At 41.5% G+C, this 22,553-nt stretch overlaps 1 protein-coding gene across 1 annotated transcript in view; it reads right to left on the minus strand.

Moving 5' to 3' along the window:
• Positions 1 to 319: 319 nt before the first annotated feature.
• The window catches only part of LOC111157037 (polypeptide N-acetylgalactosaminyltransferase like 6), a 1,188,224-nt gene continuing 1,165,990 nt past the window's right edge, over positions 320 to 22,553 (minus strand). The window contains exons 12-13 of the mRNA XM_022518249.1: positions 17,217 to 17,366; positions 320 to 487 (exon numbers count right to left, since the gene is read on the minus strand). Coding sequence (XP_022373957.1) covers positions 320 to 487; positions 17,217 to 17,366 — 318 coding nt within the window. The remainder of the gene's footprint in view (positions 488 to 17,216; positions 17,367 to 22,553) is intronic.

Raw genomic sequence — 22,553 nt, forward strand, 5'->3', positions numbered from 1 at the left:
CAGGATTTGACCTGAGAAATGCTAGGATTTATTAACTCAGCAGTTGTTTGGAAAAGTCCTTAAATAATCTTTGCCCTTGGCCAGCAAGGGCACTGCTAGTCTCAAGTTCTCAGACGCAGCTGGTGAGGTTCTCGGCCAAGTTCTTCAGAGGCAGGAATTTCTGCAGGACAACCTACTTTGACGTGGCATTTACAAATCTTGAAACCAGGCTTCCTGGATCTAGGAAATGTTATTCCTGACTCCTTCGACCCAGATGCTGGCTGAAATTCAGTTTTTATAATCTGTAGGTAATCACTCATTCTTCCCTCCTTCCTTTTTCCTAGGAGCTGGCGTGGTGGTTAAATTTTTCTAAAACAGTCATATTAATATGTTCAAAAATCCACTGCTGAGTCTCAGATAGAGGGTCACATCTGGCCATGAAAATCTTCTTCTCTGCGGGGTTGCAGTCCATGCAGCTGTTGCTCACAGAATGGAATAATGTTCTGTCCTGGAGGGATCAGAAAGAAAAGAAAGGCCTGACATAATATATGAGCGGTTAGAACCCAAAATATACAGAGGAAGTAAAATGTCCCTGTTTATATTTCAGTATATACCCAGAGTGTGAAAAGGAGACCATCTCCCAAATCAAACAATAGCAGTTTGGATAACCACGTGGAGAACAGTGTCCCAGGGCCTGCAGGCTGATATAGAAACTCCAAGCAGGCTCAATCCGGAACAAAGAATTCATTCCTTCACGGCTGTTTTAAAAAAGCAATCCATGCACTTCCTACTCTGTAGTTAGCATTTTGCTACATGCTTGGGTTTTAAAGATACTACCTGTATAGGAGGTTGCTAACCAACTAGCTAATAATGTAGCTATCTGGGGAGAGGCACATTTACAAAGATGGTAATTCTGTCCATAGCAAACAGCAACAGGTGGGTCTGCATGCAACACACACACACACACACACACACACACACACACACACATACACAGACAGGAACCCACCCTTGCTTTTCACAGCCTGGACTGACTGGCATTCACTGAGTCTGACCCGACTAGATTAGAAGAAGAGGAGTTGTAATTTTCCCTTCCCTTGTATGGAGCCTCTAATGGGACAAAGAAGTACAAGAAGAAACAGGAACCAAATGAGCTAGGTGCTCAGTTGCCCTCTTCAGAACTTATACGGACAGAGATTGCTGGTGCACAGGCCCTATCTCCATGTACAAACTCAAATTTCTTAGCTCTGAAGCTTCAGCATCTTCTCCAACCTCCCTTTTGGCCATTACAGCTCTTCTGTGATGCAACTCGCATTGTTTCCTGTAAAAGGGAGGAGGCAGCATTCACTTAAAAAAAAAAAAAAAAAAAAAGAGTACCTAAGTATGCGATAAAACGAACAGCTCTTTGAGAGAAAGGTACTATCAGGGCACAAAGCTTACGTGGCAGTGAACGAGCTCACTATCTGGCTCGAACACACCGCGGGATCAAAAGTCAGACACTCTTCCAACTGAGCCAACCAGGGGCCCCAATACATACCTCTTTCTTATTGTTTAAGTAGAGAAAAGGAAGTTAATGTAAAGAGAAAAAAAAAATCTTTCCTTAACTGGTAACAAAGCCTTTTGTTTCTTACAGCGTCTACGCAAAAAAATTGCCAAGAGCACGTGAAAAGCATTCTCAAATCACTGTTTGAATTTCGGGGCCAAATACTGTTTTTTAGGAAACGTTCAGAGGTTCTGATTATTTTCTTTAACTGAGGAATACTTGATTCACAATGCTTTTAGAATGACAGAGTTTCTCAGGCAGCCAGTGTAAATATTTCTGGGTTGTTCTGGATGTTAGGACTCCATCAACCAATATTTAATGTCCTTTTAGGATCCGGATGTTTGCACAGTTACACAGTGGGTGAAGGAAGAATAAGGAAGGAGAAAGGCAGTGCCTGCAATTTAGTGCTTGTTTCTGTTTAGTGTAAACAGAGAGCTCTGCCTCATACAAAGGCTCGCTTTTCTCTTTTGTTTTCTTAAATTTCCTGGGTTGATTGCGGATTTTCCTTTCTTTCCTCAAAGAAGTGTCCTTCCTCTTTTTTTCACCTGGGGCTTTGCGACCTTGGCTGCTGTTCGACCCCAGGGGAAGCTCTGAGGAACTCCCTCCTATTCTTGGTGCGGCCAGCAGAGTCCAGAAGAGAGGCTAGCCTACTCTGCCCCTCACCCCACTCACCCTTCCCTCTCAGGTGAAACTCACACATAGAGACCCCTCCTCACAGCTGTGCCGGTCCCTTGGGCTGCGGTCTCTTTTGTGCCCACCCTCTTGCTTCCCAGCATCTTTCATGCTCAGTCCTCTGCCCCTAACTTCTACCCATTTAGCTACATGGTATATTTAAATCAGCTTTTCAAAGAGCCTTCCTAAGCCATTTGATTCCTGAAAATTCTATGTGACCTACTAAATGCTAATTCACTTTGTTCCACCTAGGTCTCCTTCTTTTCCCCCCTACTTCTCTGTATTTCCTTCTATTCTTTCCCTTTGTCAGTAGCTCAAGTGGGGACCTTTGTATGCTCACAGTTTCTCCCCCAAAGCACATATTTCTATGAAAGCTAAAAAAAAAAAAAAAAAAAAAAAAAAGACAGAGTGAGAGAAAGAGAGAGAAAAGAAAGGAGTAGAACGTGTTTCTGTTCTCTTCCCTTCATGAGCTTGTATGGGTGCAAAAGCCAAACCGGATTTTCTGAACATTATCTGCTGAGCTATAAGGTGATCGTATTTCCCCCAGCCCCAAGTTGGGACACAGGCTCTGACAAATACAGGCGTATGCAAGAGGACAAGCAGACAGCACATGCAAATTCAGCACTGCCTTGAAAAATCCAGAATATGTTTTCTGTTATTGTACTTGGTGCTCTCATAGAAGCTGAAAGTTAAATTCCCTTAATCTGTCGACTGCTGAGAAGCTTCACCAGTAAAATGAGAGGGTGGTTAAGATTAATCTGTAAGGCCTCTCCTGGCCATAAAATTGAACGAACCTTTTATTCCAAAGTTCAGGGCTGACTGACAGAGACAAATGACGGGGCATCCAACTAGAGACTACCGACAATACTCAGATTGACAGATTGATCATTCTTTGGTTATAGACTGAGCTCTGTTCACCCTTGTCCTTGCGGGTGTCCACCAGGTCCTACAGGTGAAGCTTCTGGAGGCCCTGTCAGCCTCCCCGGAGCATGCATTCTCCACTTTTGACCTTGGGGGCCGCGTTCGTTGCTATCTTTGTAACTTTCTACTCAGCTAAGCTTTTGGATTACTAAGTGTCTTTACTGATGGCTTTCCTGGCTGGAATTAAGTCAGTGGACCGAGCAATCATTTGTCAGTACGGTCTCTCGTTCTAAGACAGCCCTTTGTTCCCCTGCCCTCCGTCTTATGACAAGAGTTGGCTATAACAGAATCGAATACAGGCCCCCCCCCCCCCCCCCGCTTTGGAATAGGCTTCTGGGAGCTTTGGCAAACCTGCTGTTCCATAACAGTCCCCCTTAAAGGGGCCTTTTGACTGGACTATTCCCTGTTCAGTCCTGAGAGGAAAGCAGAGCATGTGCCCTGGTTGTTCACAGTATAATACGGCAAACTGTACCTCTCTCATCTCCTCTCCTCTCCCACCTTCCCTGCCTGCTTCCTTCCTTGCCGTTCCTGTTTTGATTTTGCCTCAGAAAATGAGAAATTCTTGAGCAGGAAATGGAAAAGTTCAGATCCAGGGATGGGGAACTGCCCTTCCAAATCCAATCAGGTCAGACTCAATGCCCAGTTCTGGCTAGTCCAGACTGTGAAAAGCATGGGTGGGACTTTTCAGGGACCCCATTGTAAGGGACACCTTCCTGAAACCAGCCAGCGATTTGATTGGCATCTCTGTGACACTTGTCGCCAGACACTAAATTCGATTAGATTCCATATTTCTCCAGGGTCTGAGCTTTGAAGGCCTGGGTGTGTTGTAGAAAGCATTCCACACTGTGTGCAAGGTAATAAAAGAACAAACCACCAGAGATGCAAAGACAATATAGTAAGTGTGTGAGTTCATGATGTGTAGAAAGAGGACTCTGAGAATAGAACTGGCACACGGTGGGAGGGAAGGCAGCCTGTGCTGGGTCAGGGGCTGGGATTTTGTTCTGCACAGGCTTTGGATCAAATTCCAGTCATGCCACGTCTTTGCTATGTGACCTTGGGCAGTATTTAATTCTCTGAACTCCAACTTCTTCATCCATAAAATATAGATAATAATCCTGCATGAGTTTGGTGTGAGGATGAAATGAGTTAATACATGTAAAATTGCTGGCACAATGTCCTACATATAATAAGTACTTCCGCTCTGTATCTTCCCTTAATTTATTTTTAGTCAGGGAGCATCCCCAATTCAAAAAATCAGAACGTACAAACCATCTGGTCCGAGACCAGCTATTCAAGACCAAATTGCATTCTCTGAAATCCTGGCAAAATAGAATGTGCAAAAATTAGCTCCTGCCTCAGCCCGTTATCCAAACTGATATACTTCCATTTTAAGCAAAAGGATTTACGGAACAAAGGTGATGTATGGCTCGGGAATTAGTTCTTTTATGTAATTATGGTCAGAGTTTATATATGATTCATATGTTTCAGTCCTTTGCCTGAAATACAACATGATTCAGGTCAGAATTCAATAAATAATACATATTTATTGAATGCCTTTTATTTTCTGGTATGTATTAGAAGAAAGGCCTAGAAAGATAAGCTGAGATGCAGCTCCTGACCCAGGAAGAGGGGGACACCAAGAGGTAAACAAGAAATGTATGAAATAAAAAAGTGCCAATGAGACTGTGGATGAGGGAGAGTATAATGTGTGAGGGTATTTCAGATGCAGAGAGCAACATGGGGAAAGAGAGACGTGATTGCATGTGCATTTATGCATTCGATTTATTCAGCAAAAATTTATTGGGACTTACTATTTATTAGCCACTGTTTTAGGTAGCTAGGATATTTCAGTGAACTTCACAGGACAATCCCCGCTCTTGCACCACCCTCCTGGAACTTTCATGCTAGAGGCAGGGTAGGGGTGAGGCAGTGGGGCACAGACAATGGGCATAATAGGTTATGCAAATTTAAAGATTTTTATTTATTTATTTGACAGACAGAGATCACAAGTAGGCAGAGAGGCAGGCAGAGACAGAGAGAGTGGGAAGCAGGCTCCCCACTGAGCAGAGAGCCCGATGTGGGGCTCGATCCCAGGACTCTGGGATCATGACCTGAGCCGAAGGAAGAGGCTTTAACCCACTGAGCCACCCAGGCTCCCCAGGTTATGCAAATTTAAATAGGGCAGCAAGGGTGCACCTCATTGAGAAGGTGACATATGGGTAGTCTTGAAGAAGGTAAAGGAATTGGCCATGCCAGTATCTGGGGAAGAGAGTTCCAGACAGACCGGCTGGTGCAAAGGCATTAAACAGGAACAGCCCCTGAGGGGTTAGAGAGTTAGAGGAATGGCAGGGGAACTGGGTGGGGGAGAGAGTGGGAAGAGATATGTCAGAGGTAATGGGGAGCTAGCTCATGTGCTGGGACCAGCAAGTCATTTGGTGCGACTGGATCACAACGAGCAAGGTGAATTCCAGACAATGATAGCCAAGACATATCATTCAGGGACTGGGGTACATTGCCAATTTTGTTTGTTTGTTTGTTTGTTTAGCAATTTTTCCTGCGTTTGGGAGGTGGCCACTGAAAGATTTAAAAAAGGGAATCAGGGGCGCCTGGGTGGCTCAGTGGGTTGAAGCCTCTGCCTTCCGCTCGGGTCGTGGTCCCAGGGTCCTGGGATCGAGCCCCGCGTTGGGCTCTCTGCTCCGCGGAGAGCCTGCTTCCTCCTCTCTCTCTGCTTGCCTCCCTGTATACTTGTGATCTCTGTCTGTCAAATAAATACATAAAAATTAAAAAAAAAATCTTAAAAAAAACACAACTATTTATTAAAAATAAATAAATAAATAAATAAATAAAAAAGGGAACCACAGAATCCATATTTTGGGTGGAGGTTGCTAGTGGCAGAGAGGAGGATGGAGTGGGGGTGGGGAGGCATTGGACTCTGGCCAAGAGCATAGAGCGAGGCCACTGCAACCAAACAGACTGAAGCTGGCAAAAGCAAAACCCAAAGCCATGGGGGTGAGTTGGGGGTGTCCCGGGAAATGATCTGAGAGCTAGCTATTTGAGAAGTCAATGTAGAGAACATTCTGATAAATGGCATGTGGGGATTAACATGGGGGAAGAAGTGAAGGAAAAGCAGTCTTGAGGCAGGAAATGCAGGGAGAGGAACAGGATCAGGCAGCGGGGGAGGATCGTGATTTCTGCTTCCGGTGTAAGGAGTTGGGGGTAGGGATGAACCATTCATGTTCAGATGCTCGGTAAGCAGTTGGATATAGACTGGACTGGAGGATAGGACTTGTGTGCATAGTGGGGGGAATGGAGTTACTCCCTTCCACTGATATTCATTTCTGGGTAACATATATTGAAAGAGAACGCTGTTGTGAGAGAGCTCCTTCCTGTCCAATGCCATTGGTGTCTAATATGGGTATTTCTAGGTTTTTTTTTTTTTTTTTTTTTTTTTCCCCTTTCTCCTTTAATGCAGGGCTCAAACTCACAACCCTGGGATCAAGACCTGAGCTGAGACCAAGAGTCAGGTGCTTCACCGACTGCGCCACTGAAGTGCCCCAAATTACTGCTAGTTTTTAATCCCAGGTTTATTCCTGACAATAATCTCTGATGGTCTCTTCATTTGTCAGTGAGATAGGTGTCCCAGCTGCAGAATGAATGGAGTGGAGTGGAGAAGAGTGGGACGAGATAAGATTTAGAATATCTGCCTTCCCATCTCAGTGTTGTGGAGAACAAGGTTGATCTATGAATGTCCTTTGTGTTCTGGAAGAAAGACAAATTAGGTAGTTTTTTTCCTGCCTATTTTTACTGTTGGCATCTGGGAGAATGCAAATACCTTGATAGGCATAACAGGGACAAAGCAGTCTTACTGTCTCTCTTTTTCCATTTTCTCTTTGACAGGTAGAATTCCTCACAGGAGGAGAAAATTGGTCTTCTTGCATCAGTGGCTAATTTGGCCAATCAGAAATAATGTTTCTTAATGTCCTGATAGAGTCCCTTGGTGTGGGCGCTGAGAGGGTGCCAGTCACAGCAGCCCTTCAACCGTGACTCCTTGCTCTCCTCGCTGGCTTTTCTGAGTTACAGGCAAGTGATGTACACGAGTGTATCCTTAATTCTCCTGACAGTAGCCAGAATTATTAAAACATCTAATCTGATTATATCCCTGCTCTTCAAACCATTCAGTCTTCCTGGTCCCTTAGCTAAATTCTCAGCATGGCCGGCAAGGTCTTGTATGGTCCTCTCCCTGGCCAGATGTCTGGTCTTAGAGTTGATCATTTTCCCTCACACTTACACCTTCCAACTGGTTTGTCTCTGTTTTTCCAAGAAAACCAATATCTTGCTACCTCAGGGCCTTTGCACAAGCTGATACTTTATCTGGGGTCTTCTTCTCTGTTACTTCCTTCACTTACCTAACTCCTACTCATTTTTAGATCTCCATTTAGATATTAGCTTGTCAGAGAAGTCTTGCCTACTTCTCTTACTGGGTAGAGCCCAGTGATTTGTGTTCTCATATTATCCTGCAACTTAATTTATTTAATTATTTTTGTCTGTCTCCCCACTAGACTGAAAGCTCTAAGAGTAGAGAAAACGCATCTGCTCCATAGCTTGTTTCCATCTGTCCATAACTCTTTATCCCCCTGAAGTAAACCTTTTGGGAGTCATATGAACATAATAATAATAGCTTCTATTTATCGAGTATGAGTCTATGTGTCTGGCAGTGCTAAGTATTCTATGTAGATTTTCCCATTTTTACCCACGTAAACCACATAAGCAATCTGAAGGGATAGTGAATGTTGACAAATAAGAAGCTGGGTTCATTAGTTTATTTATTCAACAAATATTAATTAAGCATCAATTATATGCCAACCAGTGTTTTAGGTGCCGAATGAAAGAAAAAAAGAAAGCATAGAAAAACCTCTGTTCTTGTGGAATTTACAGTTTAATACCTAGCTATAGCTAAGTAACTAAAATGGTACAAAAATGTACAACATAGAAATACAACTAATTAGCCCATCTTTTCCTATACGTAAACTTTCTTGAAGAGCTAAGATCAAATTGGAAGATAGTTTGTTGAACACATAGTTTGCAATAATTAACGGTAACTGAACTCTGAAGTGCCGTATACTAGGTACATTTAAGTTTTATTTAAGCATTACAACAATCCTCTAAGATAGATACTATTATTATTCTCAATTTATGAATGAGGAAACCAAAGTGCTTAGTAAGGAAGTTTTCCAAGATCCCAGAGCCAGGATCCAGATGGGAGCCAGAATGCCAACCTTCGATCCCACAGGACCCAGAGCCTCTGTTCTTGACCTCTAAGTTATGCTTTATAGTCCTTCTTGGCTGAACCAATCAGCCATCCTATTCCAGTGCTACCCCTGCTCATTAGCAACTATTAATTTAAATGTAAACACTAATTGAAATTGTTTACAGTTCTTACTACCAAGATTCTTTTCTGTTAGTCTACATCTTGGCAGGTGTTTAATTCAGGAAGCCTTTACCCTTACGTGAGAGCCTGGGATAGCCCATGATGGAGGCTTTCTTGTTCTGAGTGACCAGGGAATGGCAGTTAGACTTGTTAGGATAGTCTGAATAGGTAGTGATATTCCTAAGTTACTCAGAAACAACAAAAGTTAAAAGGTCGTGACAATTAAGTGAGACATACAAATAAAAACAGGATGGGAAAGCTAACACTATAGAAAAGGTAGTGTCACTGCTCTACTGAATGTATTTCCCTCCTGGGTGTTGACCTCCTTCTTGGTTGACTCCTTCATTTGAATTGAAGATCATAACTTCTTAGGGTACAAGGACTTAAATCTCCTATTACAAATGAGAGTAGGATGTAGACATTGTGCATATTGTTGTCAGCAAGGTAATTGAAAAGCTCTTCTTTGTTCTCTTTTGGAAGAGCTGTAGAAATGTGGGCTAGAGGAAAAAACTAATAGGTAAATTTGTATCTGGTTGAATAACTTCATCCAAATGATGTTTGTTAATGAATCAATGTCATCTCTGTTATATGACAGAGAACTCACTTCTTGGCCTCGTGCATTGGGGTCTACAACTTCAGGTGAAGGCCTGAAAGCATGCAGATCCAATTCTTGGATGGAACAAAACTCATCTGATGGCCAGTAAGTTAGATCAAAGAGTCAAAACCCAGGCTGAGGTAAATCTGGTGAGATGAAAGGTAATAGAAACAAATGGATAGCTACATAGTATAAAAGATGAATTATACAGGTAGAAGACTGTGGAGATGTACTTGTGAAGCAAAATGAGAAAAAGATTAGAGTTTTTATACTGAAAATTCACTAAAAAGCAAAGTATGTAAAGTTAAGGTAGAAAATCAATCAACTCAATCATAACAAAGAATACTAGAAACAGATCTTACTTCCTTTGATCAGAACACACCGAGAATATCGTGTTCTGTTCTGGGTAACATGCCACTTTCTAGAACTATTTGGAGTATGTTAAGAGTGAGTGTCCAGGAAGTTGAAGTAGATGCAAATTAAGTCATGAAGAATAGTGACAGAAAATTGGACCATTTAGCCAGAAAGAAAGAGCAAAGATAGGGCAAGCATTGTTCAAATATTTGGGATCTGTATTCAGTGAAATGGATTAAATTTTATCTATGTGGTCTCAAAGGCAGGGAAGAACTTTCTAATACTTAGGACTGTCCAGAAATGAATGGGCTGAACTGGGATACTGTGACTGCCTAAGTATGACTACGAGTCCAGGATTTTGTAGGGGGCTTTGTATATCATAACCCAAGTTGAAATACATGACTTTTAATTCAGCTCTTTTTATGTATTTTTCTCATTTTTCTTCCTAAATCAATAACTAACCAGAACACGTTAAAAATAAGAATCTTGTGGCCTTCCATCTGGCATCTTTGTGGACCAGCAGGATTTAACGAGCTGGGAGGCCAAAGCCCTGGCATATATCACAAGTCACAATAAATAGTCGAATGTAGGCACATGCCAAGAATTCTGCCCACTCACTTTTTAAATTAATGCCATGGTTGCAATGTTATCAATTTAGCCTGAAAGGAAACTTCTTATCTGTATTTCCTGTTTGATGTTATTTTTAAGCCATTTCTTGTAGCAGTTAAACTACAAGAACACCCCAGGGAGCAACTAAGAATAGTAATTTAAACCTTTCACTTTTGGTCTTTGGTGAGGCTGTGTATGTGGTTCTGAGAACCGCCCACCCCCCTAAAAAAGTGCTAAGTTTTTTTTTTTTCTCTTCTTTCTTTCTAACTGAAGCATAGTTAATGCGCAATTTATATTGGTTTCAGATTACAACATAGTGATTCAACAACTCTATACCTTAGGTTATTAGGATACCGTTGACTGTTTTCCTTATATTGTAACTTTCGTCCCCATGGTTTAGTCATTCCATAATGGGAAATCTTATTTCTATTTCTATTTCTAATTCTAATCTAAATCTATTCACTTCCTTTCACCCACTTTGCCCATCTCTCACCCCCTCCTCTCTGGTAATCATCAGTTTCTTCTCTGTATGGATCTGTGTCTGCTTTTTTTGTTGTTCCTTTGTTTTTAGATTTCACATATAAGTGAAATCACATGGTATTTGTCTTTCACTGGCTGACTTATTTCACTTAGCATTATACCCTCCAGGCCCATGTCTATTGTTGCAAATGGCAAGATCTTATCCTTTTTTATAGCTGAGTAATATTCCATCACATATTAGGTCAGCTATATATGACATCTTTTTTTATTCACTCATCTATTAGTGGACATTTGGGTTGCTTCCATGAGATATGTTAAATTTTATCCAGCACAAACTTGGGGTTCATGAAGGAGAAGATCATATCAATAACTGAACTTAGTACCTCTTTTTTTTTTAAGATTTTATTTATTTATTTCACAGAGAGAGACACACAGAGAGAGGGAACACAAGCAGAGGGAGTGGGAAAGGGAAAGGGAGAAGCAGGCTCCCCGCTGAGCAGGGAGCCCAATATGGGGCTCGATCCAGGACCCTGGGATCATGACCTGTGCTGAAGGCAGATGCTTAACAAACAAGCCACCCAAACCCAGTAGTTCTTTAAGCCGTTTAGAAAATGTTTGTTTAGGATCTATATATTAGACATTAAAAAGGCCATACAGAAATAAAAGAAAAAGTTCCTGCCCACAGGTAGTTAATATCTATAAAAAGAGACTAACTATGTAGAACATAATGTTCCTGATACAAAAGAAGAAACAAAATGGTACCAGAATACAGATAGGGGGGCAAATTCCAACTAAAGAAGGAGGGAGGAGTCTGGTAAAGAAAGTAGGTAAACATTGGAGCTAGAAAAGGGATTCTTCATCTGGCTGCCCATGAGAATGTTTTAGGAACCTTCAAAAAATACCAGTATCCAGGGCTCACCTTATAGAGAGCCCCAGTCAGGCTCACCTTATGTCAATAGCATACCGCCTTAAATGTACCTTTACAATGTCCTGGAAACTGTGCTTTTATAATGTTTGATATTTGTTCTTTCCCTTGGTCAGATTTTCTTGGCTATTCTTGGCTCTTTCCTTTCCCTATAAATTTCAGAATCAGTTTATCAGTTTCCACAAATACACTTGCTGGGGTTTGGACTAATTTTGCATTAAACATATATACCTTTTTGAGAACTATTAACCTCACAATATTGAGTCTTATCCTTGAACATGATGGATCCCTCTGTATAGCTTTTAATTCTGCTTAGTGATGTTCTGTAGCTTTCTGTGTAAAGGTCTTTCCCCTCTGTGGTGACGTTGATTTTCACCTCTGCTGTGAGTTATTTTGCTGTTCATGGTGATCAAATGAAATTATTTTTGAATTTCATTTTCTATTTTTTGTTGCTGGTATATAGATATTTGTTTTTCTTATATTTACCATGTATCCAGGACTACTCTTATTAATTTTAATAGGGTGAATGTATAATCTTTTGGATTGTCTATATAATATGTCATCTGTAAATTGACTGTTTCATTTGTTCCTTTCCAATTCTCATACTTTTAAATTTCTTAATCTTGCTTGATTACTCTGGGTAGGTGGTCCTGTACTATATAAAACAGAAGCGATGACAGGAAACATTATATGTTATTCCTATTCCCTGGAGGAAATCTTTCACATTTCTGTTGCTATCTCCATGCGGCAGGAAAAAATGTCTTTTTAATAAATGGTGATTGATCGATCGGATATAAATATGAAAAAGGAATCAACCCCATATTACAGTGCATGCATAAAATATTTCATGGAATTCTATACCAAAAGAGAGGATTACACAATAAATCTTCCAAAGATGACTTAGAAGACTATCTTCATGACTTTGGTATGGAGCAAAGATCTCCTAAACAGAACACAAAAGACACTAATCGTAAAGAATAGCTCTTCCTCAAGATATTCTGTAGAGAAAAAAGGAAAGATGTCAACTAGAATAAGATACTTACAATATGTATGTCCAACAAAGCCCTTGTATGTATATATGTATGTATGTATGTATCTATCTATCCAAAAATCTGTAAGGAAAAACTAGACAACACATGTTAAAAAATGGTCAAAAGACTTACTAGGTCCTTCCCAAAGAAGATATCCAAAATAGCTAGCAAGCATGTGCTGTCACTCTACAGCCACAAAATGAAAAGAGGAAAAGAAAAAGAAACAGAATGCCAAGAGTTAACAAAAATGTGGGGCAAGTGGATTCTCATGTCGCAGCTGTACCCTGTCTGTCGCTCTTCAAGCCTCACCAATTCAGTGCATGCTGGCCCAACCCCAGTCGTTGGCCACTGTGTCTCACTCTGTAAGGGCTTTCTCTGGTCCCAAGAACAGCTTTGTCTACCAGCCACAGACCAGAGATGTCAGAGAATAAACCTCTTAGGAGTAATCTTAACCACAGGTGGACTAGAGTGGTCTATAGATATCCCATTTCCCTTGCTCTCTGATACATGCTCTATACCATTTCCTGACATCTGTAGTGGGATTGAGTTTTAATTGCCCACAGTAGTACTTGCTTTATAATTCACCCTTTATTGACTTCCATCCCTTCCTCTTTCACTTACCCACATCCTACCAAGATTTTGGTGGGCCATCTCCCAAATAAAACCCCTCAAATTCTCACTTCATGTATACATCTAAAGAAACCCAAACCAAGATATATATTATACTCCAATAAAACTTATTTCAAAGGAAAGGGGCATGGGAGATAGTTCTTAATTTTGGGTGGGGAGGGGTGGGTAACAATGGTTAATATTGCTTAGGATAGGTTGCTGGAGTTGTGTGGTCTAGCAGGATGCACCTGACCACTATTTTACGTGTAAAAATTGCATTTGTCACCCCCATGAATATAGATTTGGTCATGTGGTCAGAAATGGTGTATTTTTACATGGTTTAGCTCACTTAATTGTTATCCTGCTTATGTTGATAAGGAAGTTGAAAATCATACATGTGAAATAATTTATTCAAGATCATATTACAGTTTCAGGATGAATTAGGATGTGTTAGGCTTGCTAGGAAATCATTATGATGACTGGATTGTGAAGGGTCTAGGATAAGAATTGAGAGAAGGCACTTATCTGCTACTTAGTGGGAAACCAGGTGAAGTTATAAAACAAAGGATTGCAATGACCAGATTTTGTGGAAAATCCCTCTAACTTCAGGATGGAAGATGGGTTAGTGAGGGATGGGACAGGAGGCAAGATGACCCTTGAGATAGCTCTGAGAGTCATCCAGGGGGAAGACAGGAAAGGTAGCCAGTAGGGTCCAGGCTGTGGACACGGCAGAGAGGATAGATTTCCGAGATATGGGCTGGGGTAGGGGATGTTGACAAGTCTTAGTGACTAATTAGATGTAAGGGTAGAAGAAGAGAGAATAGGGACCCCCCCCCTTTTTGTGGTGGCAATGACTCACATCTAAGAATAATTGAAAGCTGGGTGATGGGGTTGGGGGCAATGGGTATAGGTGGTCAAAAGGTACAATTTCCATTTATAAGAGGAGTAAGTTCTGGGAATGTATAGCATAGCGTGGTAATCATAGTTAATAATATGTAGTATATTTGAAATTTGCTGAGAGAGTAGATCTTAAAAGTTTCATCACACAAAAAATTATAACTATGTGAGGTGGTGGATGTATTAACCAAACTGATAGTTGTAGTCACTTTGCAACATATATATGTGTGAAATTATTACATTGTACACCTTAAACGTACACAATGTTACATATGTTAATTATATCTCAGTAAAGCTGGGAAATGACCCAAAAATCTTCCTGGAAAAAAAAAAAAAAGTACATCTGAGAGCCGAGAGCTGCCAATGGATTCTAACAACCTTCACCCACTCAAGCAAAGCAGCTGTGGCCACTTTCCCTCTCTAAGAAATTGCCCTGTAGCTGGGAGGAGGGGTTGGTTGCTATCAGTGGTGCTGAATCCTAAAGGCATCGGGGAACTTTCCCAGGGAATACTGATCTGATTTCTTAAGAGCATCACAGAGGAAAGAGTAGATTCTTTAAAGCCAGATGCACCTGAATCTGAATGTTGACTCTAGCGCAAACATGCTTGTATGGGTCTTCCTCTGTGAATTATACATAAAGTACCTACGGTTGTGAGGCTTGAGGCAATATGTGTAAAGCCCTAGCTCAGTGCCTCCTTTAACAGTTGGAGATGATGATGATTACCGTAGGAGCTTAGGAGATGGCCCACTGCGGTCCTTTAGGCAATTAGGAGAGTCTTAGGGATCCTGTTTATTCATGAATATGCTAATAAAAAGAGGGAGCTCCAAAGCTGACTCAAAAGATGCTGAACTCTCGGAAGTCCCCAGGGCCAAGTAGTGCATCTAAATAGACAAGGTAACACCCCAGAGAGATGTCTCTGTGCTTTCTGTCTTTATGCCTTGGGAATAGCCCACGGAATAAACAAGAAGCACTTTCAAGAAACAGGTGCATTTGAATAAGCCTGAGTCATCAACCAGAATGAGATATTTCAGAAACTTTCCATTTTGAGCCTTTGGCATGTTCCTGATTATGTATAAATACCTCGCTTCTTATATAAATACATACTGAATGTAACCTTTTGCTAAGTAATGCAAGGCCAACTGTGACAGAATCGTCTGAGAAAGGAGCCACAGCAGACCTGAATCCAGTGGGTCTCTTTCACAAGTCCCTTAGGGTGCTGGGAAGGTTTAAAATGCTAAAGCTGTAAGAGTTACCTCTTGAAATCACCACAGTCACCTTTTTCTTCTCTAGGAGCTCTGTGTGCATGTGTGTTAGTTGGTTTTATCCATCTGTAAGCTTTTGTAAGTTCCCTAATGAAAACAACTGTATTTTCTTGGCTTAATTGTACATTATTGAGTGTTCTGTCTCTCATTCTATAAACGTGCAATAATGAGAAATGGTGTGTTCATCAGGGACAACCAGCATGCTAGGCAAATGGTGAATCAGATATCTTATTGATGTGCCCAGAAAGAAACTTGTTAAGGGTCAGAATATAACCATAAAAACAAAACAAAACAAAACAACTTTCTTGGTGTATCTCACATAGATTGCAGCATATTGAATAATAAAAAGGGTTTGGCAAGATTAATCATTTATGATGCAGTTCGTAAGGAAAACAGGGGGATACAACTGGTGTTTTATACTTTTTCTAGACACAGAGCCACAATCTCAGAGGCTGTGGGGGGTGGTGGTATGCAGAGTCTGCCTTTGAACGTAATTTTAGGTACCCAACCCTGAAAAGTGAATACCAGAAAGCTTATTAAGTGGGAGAACAAATATGAAAACCAGTGGTCCCCCATATTGATTCTCTGTAGATTCTTCCCTTTAGCTTTCTGTAGTCAGGAGATGCTTCGTTTTGGGGCGCCTGGGTGGTTCATTTCATTAAGCGACTGCCTTCGGCTCAGGTCATGATCCTGGAATCCTAGGATGGAGTCCCGTGTTGGGCTCCCTGTTCAGTGGGGAGTCTGCTTCTCCCTCTGACCCTATCCCCTCTCATGCACTCTCTCTCTCTCTCTCAAATAAATAAATAAAATCTTAAAAAAAAAAGGAGGTACTAAGTTTTACCAGTCACAGGAGAGCCAAAGCTTATGATTAAAGTGTGGGTATGACATTTTCTGTATAGTTTAGAAAGTCCTGCCCTAAAAACAAAAAAAAGCTGGAAAGAAATTTGTGTGGTATCCTGAAAAGTTATCAAAAGACAACTCGACAAAGATATTTTAAAATAAAAATTTAATTGCTCTTTATCAACTCAATAAAATATGATTTATATATTTGATTTTGAACTATTTTTTTCTACCATTAAATGTTAACTTTATAAGTTTTTAAACTTAAATTCTCCAAATAAGTTCTCCTTAGTTATCCTTGGGCAGGGTTTTGGCCAAATTACAAATGGGTCAGTTTGTAGAAAGGTCACAACAATTACTCCTACATGAGTGCGGATTTATGTAAATCTAGTTATCTTAACACACACAGCTCCCAAGCAAATGAGACAGTTATAAATAAATGGATGTCTTAAGCGTGTGCATGTGTGTGTGTGTGTGTATGACTTGAGGTTCTTAAAAACTATACATGTGTACTTTTGCTTATTGGGTACATGGTCTCTCCATTTGGTAGTTATCTGGCTAAGACTAGTCCCTTCACACAGAACAGTGCCTGTTCTGACTAAAAGCCATCTTCCTTCCTTCCTTCCTAAAGATTTTATTTATTTATTTGAGAATAAGAGAGAGAGAGAGAGAAAGCACAAGCAGAAGGGAGAAGTGGAAGAAGAGGGAGAAGCAGACTCCCCGCCGAGGAGGGAGCCTGATGCGGAACTTGATCCCAGGACCCCGAGATCATGACCTGAGCCCAAGGCAGACCTTAACCAACTGAGCCACCCAGGCACCTTCAAAGCCATTTTTCAATCATAAGTGATTGTGATGGGTGTGCGCACAGCAAGCAAAACCAAGAGCAATGCCCCTTCCAGCACACCCTGTCTTTCCCTTAATCTCTGTTGGTGGTCTGCAAATATCTGAGTCAAGTGTGTGTACTTGTGTCTAGGTAAGAGCTGAAATCAAAACAGTGTGCTAACAAACTTTTGAGTTAGAAAACCTTAAGCCCAGCAGTTCGAGAATGGCTGCAGTGAGCCAAGTCTTACCTTTCTGTATCCCCAGAGCTGGTTCCCCTTCATGCCATGACAGTCATAGAGAGTGACCGCACTGTTGTGCGAGATTGCATCGAAGCAGAATTTCCGGGTGTGCAATGGCTCACCAGGTCGAATGTCTTCTCTCCATCCAAAAGTAAAGAGCTAGCGAAAACAACAATAGCAGAAAAGCTACAGTGAGCTTAATTTGGAGAGTCTGGAGAGCAGGTGGGGTAGAGGTCTTTTTAGCAATGTGGAATTCGTGCTTCGTGATTTACCAGAAAAGAACTCCATCTAGGCATAATGGAGGTGTTGAAAAAGGGCACCTATCACAGAGCCTTGTAGAAGCAACAGTGTCACCTTTGGTCTGGGGTGCCAAAAAATACAAGAGTTTCCAATTTGGTACCAGGAGAAATAACAGAAGGATGGCATGGAAAGAAAGGGGTGGAGGAGAGTGACAAGGGGGAAGACGAGGGGAAGGGGAAGGAGGAAAACAAGCTCTTTAGTGAAGCTCTTTACAAATTCTTCATTTGGATAAAATGTTATTGGATCAAATGCTATGCAGTTAGCTCAAATAAGGAGATTAACTGTAAGAAGACCAGAGCCGAACTGAGCTGGATGGAGGCTAGCAGTCTGAAAAATTTGATTTAAATGGAAGCCAAGCTTAATGAAGTCAAGAAGAGGCAAATTAATTTTCTGGGGTTGGTATGAGTAATTCAGCAGGACAATGTAAAAAGTTTTGGACTGTAAACACACAGGAAGAGACACAGTCTACACACATACACAAATTCCTCCTCCCCAGAGGGAAACAGAAGCTTCAGGAAGGGATGTTTAAACTTACTGCATCTAATGGACTCTGTTATTCCATCCAATCTTTTCCTCTTTTGGTCCATTCTACCCTACCATTTGATTATTTGAAAAATGCTACTTTGGAGACACTGAGTGGATTTTAGAATATATTGAATTAAGGGGGGGTGGTGGAAACCTCTTCTATAAGGAAAGGGTATTTTCTTGAGTTTGAGCTGGCCCACCATCTGAGGAGTTTGGTAGGAGAAATCCTCAAGGAAATGGGAAACAGAGTAGATGAGCCCTCTGCTTTCTTCCAGTTCTAAAATTTCAATGAGATTATGTAATTCTTACAATAGGATGGACTTAAGGTGGCCTTTGTGAAGCCAAGCTGTGAGCTGCCAGATAAAGAGCCGTCCTATTGACAGAAGAGCCAACGAGATGCTGAGCTGTGCGTAGACGATGCACTTGGCCCCCACCAGGTCCTCTGAATATTTCAGTTTTTCCCTCCTACCTGGGTAAGAAAATGTAAAGACTCCAGCAAAATACGAGGAATGGCTACCAAATACAGTGACATGGGGAGAGCAGACTGCAGAAAACTTGAAAACACTGGGCTAAGGGGTGGGAAGAGAATCGCAAAGACATGCTGTAAATCAGACATAGGAAAGTGGATTGCCTGCGTAATGGTGAGTGCCTGTACTCTATTTCTCTGGAAGACAGGACAAAAGAGAATGCTTTAATGAGAAGGACAAGGGTTTTATTTATTTATTTATTTATTTATTTATTTATTTATTAAAAAGATTTTATTTATTTATTTGACAGACAGAGATCACAAGTAGGCAGAGAGGCAGGCAGAGACAGAGGAAGGGAAGCAGACTGCCTGCTGAGCAGAGATCCTGATGTGGGGCTCAATTCCAGGACCCTGAGATCATGACCTGAGCCGAAGGCAGAGGCTTTAACCCACTGAGCCACCCAGGTGCCCCTGGGACAAGGGTTTTAGGTGAGGCATGTGAAATAGATTCATGAAGAGATACTGTGTAGTCCTTTTTCCTACGGTTCCTCCTCCCCCCATTTCATGGTGGACTGAGCCCTTTTTTAGATTCATTGAAATTTAAATCCCATGCAGGACAATAGCTTATCAAGGAAAAATGTCGATCAGCAAGGTGTTTCTGATTTCAACACTCTCTTCAAATCAGAACTGACTTGTCCCTTGGTTTCTGAAATACTGGGTTCCTTTTATCCTGTTCCTCTGTTTTGCTCATGTCCCTCTTACATCTGTCTTTGACTCAGGTGCCGCTCAGGATCCTCCCTTGGACCTTGTCCTCTATGCCTTCTGGTTGCTTTTGTGTATGCTCAGTCCAGCTCTCACGAGTACGTTGATAACTTATCATCTGTGATGTGTCCGACTCCGTATAGAATTGTCCGCCTGTGTGCCCCATGGACATCTCAAGTTCAAAATACCCTAAATTCAATTAGTTTTCTTTCCTTCTAAGCCTGTTCCTACTCCTTTATTTTGCTTTAGTTGGTGGTCATAGTACTCACTTGCCAACCTGGGAGTCTTTCCTCTTTTAACCCCTTTGTTTCCCTCACCCTCATTATTTGATCACTTAGCAAGTCTTAACGTTTTTGTCTCCAAATATTGCTGGGAGTCGTCTCTTCTGCTCTATTTCCACTACCTTTGCTCTCAATATTTCTCTTTTTTTATTATTTTAAAGATTTTATTTATTCATTTGACAGAGATCACAAGTACACAGAGAGGCAGGCAGAGAGGAAGGGAAGCAGGCTCCCTGCTGAGCAGAGAGCCCGATGCGGGGCTTGATCCCAGAGCCCTGGGATCATGACCTGAGCCGAAGGCAGAGGCTTTAACCCACTGAGCCACCCAGGCGGCCCTGTTCACAATATTTCTTGTCTGGACTACTGAAATGACTCCCTGATTGGTGTCTTTCCTACCTTCCTTCACAACCTTTTGACTATGTTACCTCTTGGCCTGAAATCTCAGCGTGTTTTCATATAATGCTCAAAGAACACAATAAAAACTCTTTAATGGTGTGGGAAACAGAGGTGGAAGAGAAATTATTAAGTGTCCTTACTACCTACAGCTTACCACTGACAAGTCCTTGAAACAGGCAGAGTGACATTCCTCTAGGGACTCAGCTGCCTCCATGCTGACTGCTTGCTAAGGGCAAAAGGAAACCTAGCCCGACCCCCACACCCTCAACCCCCAACCCTGATTCTGGATCCTGTAAGTCTACTTTAACATATAAAAATTCCTTTGGAAACTTCATTTATCTCTAAACCCTCCAAGATATGTGTTGGCAATCATCCCCAAGCATATAGCTCACGGATATACCTCTGAAGGGTCTCATGACTAACGGTTTATAAGACGGTAATAAATGACCTTTCCCCAACAATAGCTAGCCCGCTCAAGGTCCTGGAAACCTTGCTTCCAAATTTCTTAAAGACTTCTGCTCTTCCTAACCCCCTCCCGACTTGAAAGTATATAATCAGCCATTCCTCATGCCCCCAGTGCAGGTCTTTCTGCCCACTGGTCCTGTCCCCGTGCTTTAATAAAACCACTTTTTGCACCAAAGATGTCTCAAGAATTCTTTCTTGGCTGTCGGCTTTGACCTGTCTTTCCTACATCATTAACTTATAAAGCATTTCCCACAATCTGGCCTTTGCCATTTTCCCCCAGCTGCATCCCTTTTCCCTTAGTTTATGTTCCAGCAACAACAAAACATTTGGAAGTTGCTAAGAGAGTGGATTTAACTATTCTCATCACCAGGAAAACAAATCCTGTGACTATGGATGGTGATGCATCTTAGCTAGATTTGCTCTAGTGATCACTTTGCAATATGTAGAAATACCGAATCATTATGTTGTATGACTGAAGCTAATATAATGTCGTATGCCAATGATATCTGAATTCAAAAACATTTGTGGTTCCTTGCACTAATCAGGCTATATTTTCCCTTCTGTGACTTTGTTCATGAGACTTTCTGTGGTTGGGAGGCCAACATTCAGCCCACCTAGTTCATGCTTACCAGTTCTTTGAGATTCAGTCCAGGGGCCAGGTGCAGAGGAAGGGGAAGAGGGGGAGAGAGAGAGGGAGAGAATCTCATATAGGGCTCTGTCTTATAACACTGAGATCCTGACCTGAGCTGAAATCGAGTACCACGCTCAACCGGCTGAGCCACCCAGGCCCCCTGGCTTAAGTATCCATCCTGCCTTCCTCCCTTCCTTCTTTCTTTCTTTTTAAAATATTTATATATTTATTGGAGGGAGAGAATGAGTGAGCGGTGGTGGGGGGGAACAGAGGAGAGAATCTTCAAGCAGTCTGCCCTGCTGAGCGGGGACCCCGATGCAGGGCTCGATCCCACCACCCTTGTGACCAGTACCTGAGCAGGAACGGAGTTGAATGCCTAACTGACTGAGCCGCCCAGGCACCCCAGCTTATGTCTTCTTTTATAAACAGTCTTTTTTTTTTTTTTTTACTTTTTGTTTCCTTAATTTTTACTTTTCTAACTTTTTAATTAAAGGGATGAATGAAGTATAAAAGAATTCCTGTGTTAAAGCAAACATCAACAAATTCTTCTCTTGATGGACTTATTCACCTATTGTCCCAATTATACCCCAGGGGTCCTTAGGTGACTTTTATTTCTCGTTGCTAGGTTTGTCGTTAGAGTGCGATAATCATTTTCAGATTTGTGGGTTGGTTGTTAGCTGGAGGTCTCCATAGAGTTTCATACTTTATCATCATCATCATCACCACCATATCATCCTGATTATGTGGTGATGACTTTCCTGCACCCCAAGAGATGTTTCCAGATTATATCAACTGCTCTATTCTTCTGCAACTACCTTTAGCTAAAATTTGTCTCTCTTACGTCTCTGAAGTGCTTTCTATTGCCATTTATCTCATCCTGATGGCCATGTCAATCCAATCAGGCACCAAGCCTTTCATTCATTAGGCACCCTTTCTCCAGAGCAATTTTGTAGAACCAGACACAAGCAGATGTTATGAATGTATTTTCATTGTCTGTATTTTATGATGCTATTGTGACATTTATAGTTTGTCTCTTACTCTTGGGCTAGTTCTTACTGATGGAAGGATTAGATTTCATTCAGGTTTCCTGTACAAAAACTTGCTTTTTTTCAACCTCAAATCCTCAGTTTTAGAGTAAATTGATTTTAATCTCTCCACTTGCTGCTTTTAAGTGATACTTTTAAATATAGATCCAGAGTGATACAGAACTTGTACTTCTTCAGTTTACTGTCAGCGTGGTGTGGGTAATGTTGCCTGGCTTTATACCGTATCGTTTAAGTGAGCTCAGCTAGACTTAGTACTGCAAATACACTTAGCACCTTGATTTTGCTACTTGATTTGAGAAGACTGAGAATATTTTCCTCTCCATGGGTGGTTCTATTTTATTTCCTTGTTATGTGGTTGGCAGAAATCTGAGCAAGTGCATGTTGCAGTTGGTACCCAGCTCTGTTCTGCGAGTGAGGCTGCAGATCCCAGCACCCGTCCTTTACCACGTGCACCGACTTGCTCCCATCTCTGTG

The sequence above is a fragment of the Enhydra lutris genome, unplaced genomic scaffold (assembly GCF_002288905.1).
Source record: "Enhydra lutris kenyoni isolate GAN:26980312 unplaced genomic scaffold, ASM228890v2 scaffoldscaffold3, whole genome shotgun sequence".
Lineage (NCBI taxonomy): Eukaryota > Metazoa > Chordata > Mammalia > Carnivora > Mustelidae > Enhydra > Enhydra lutris.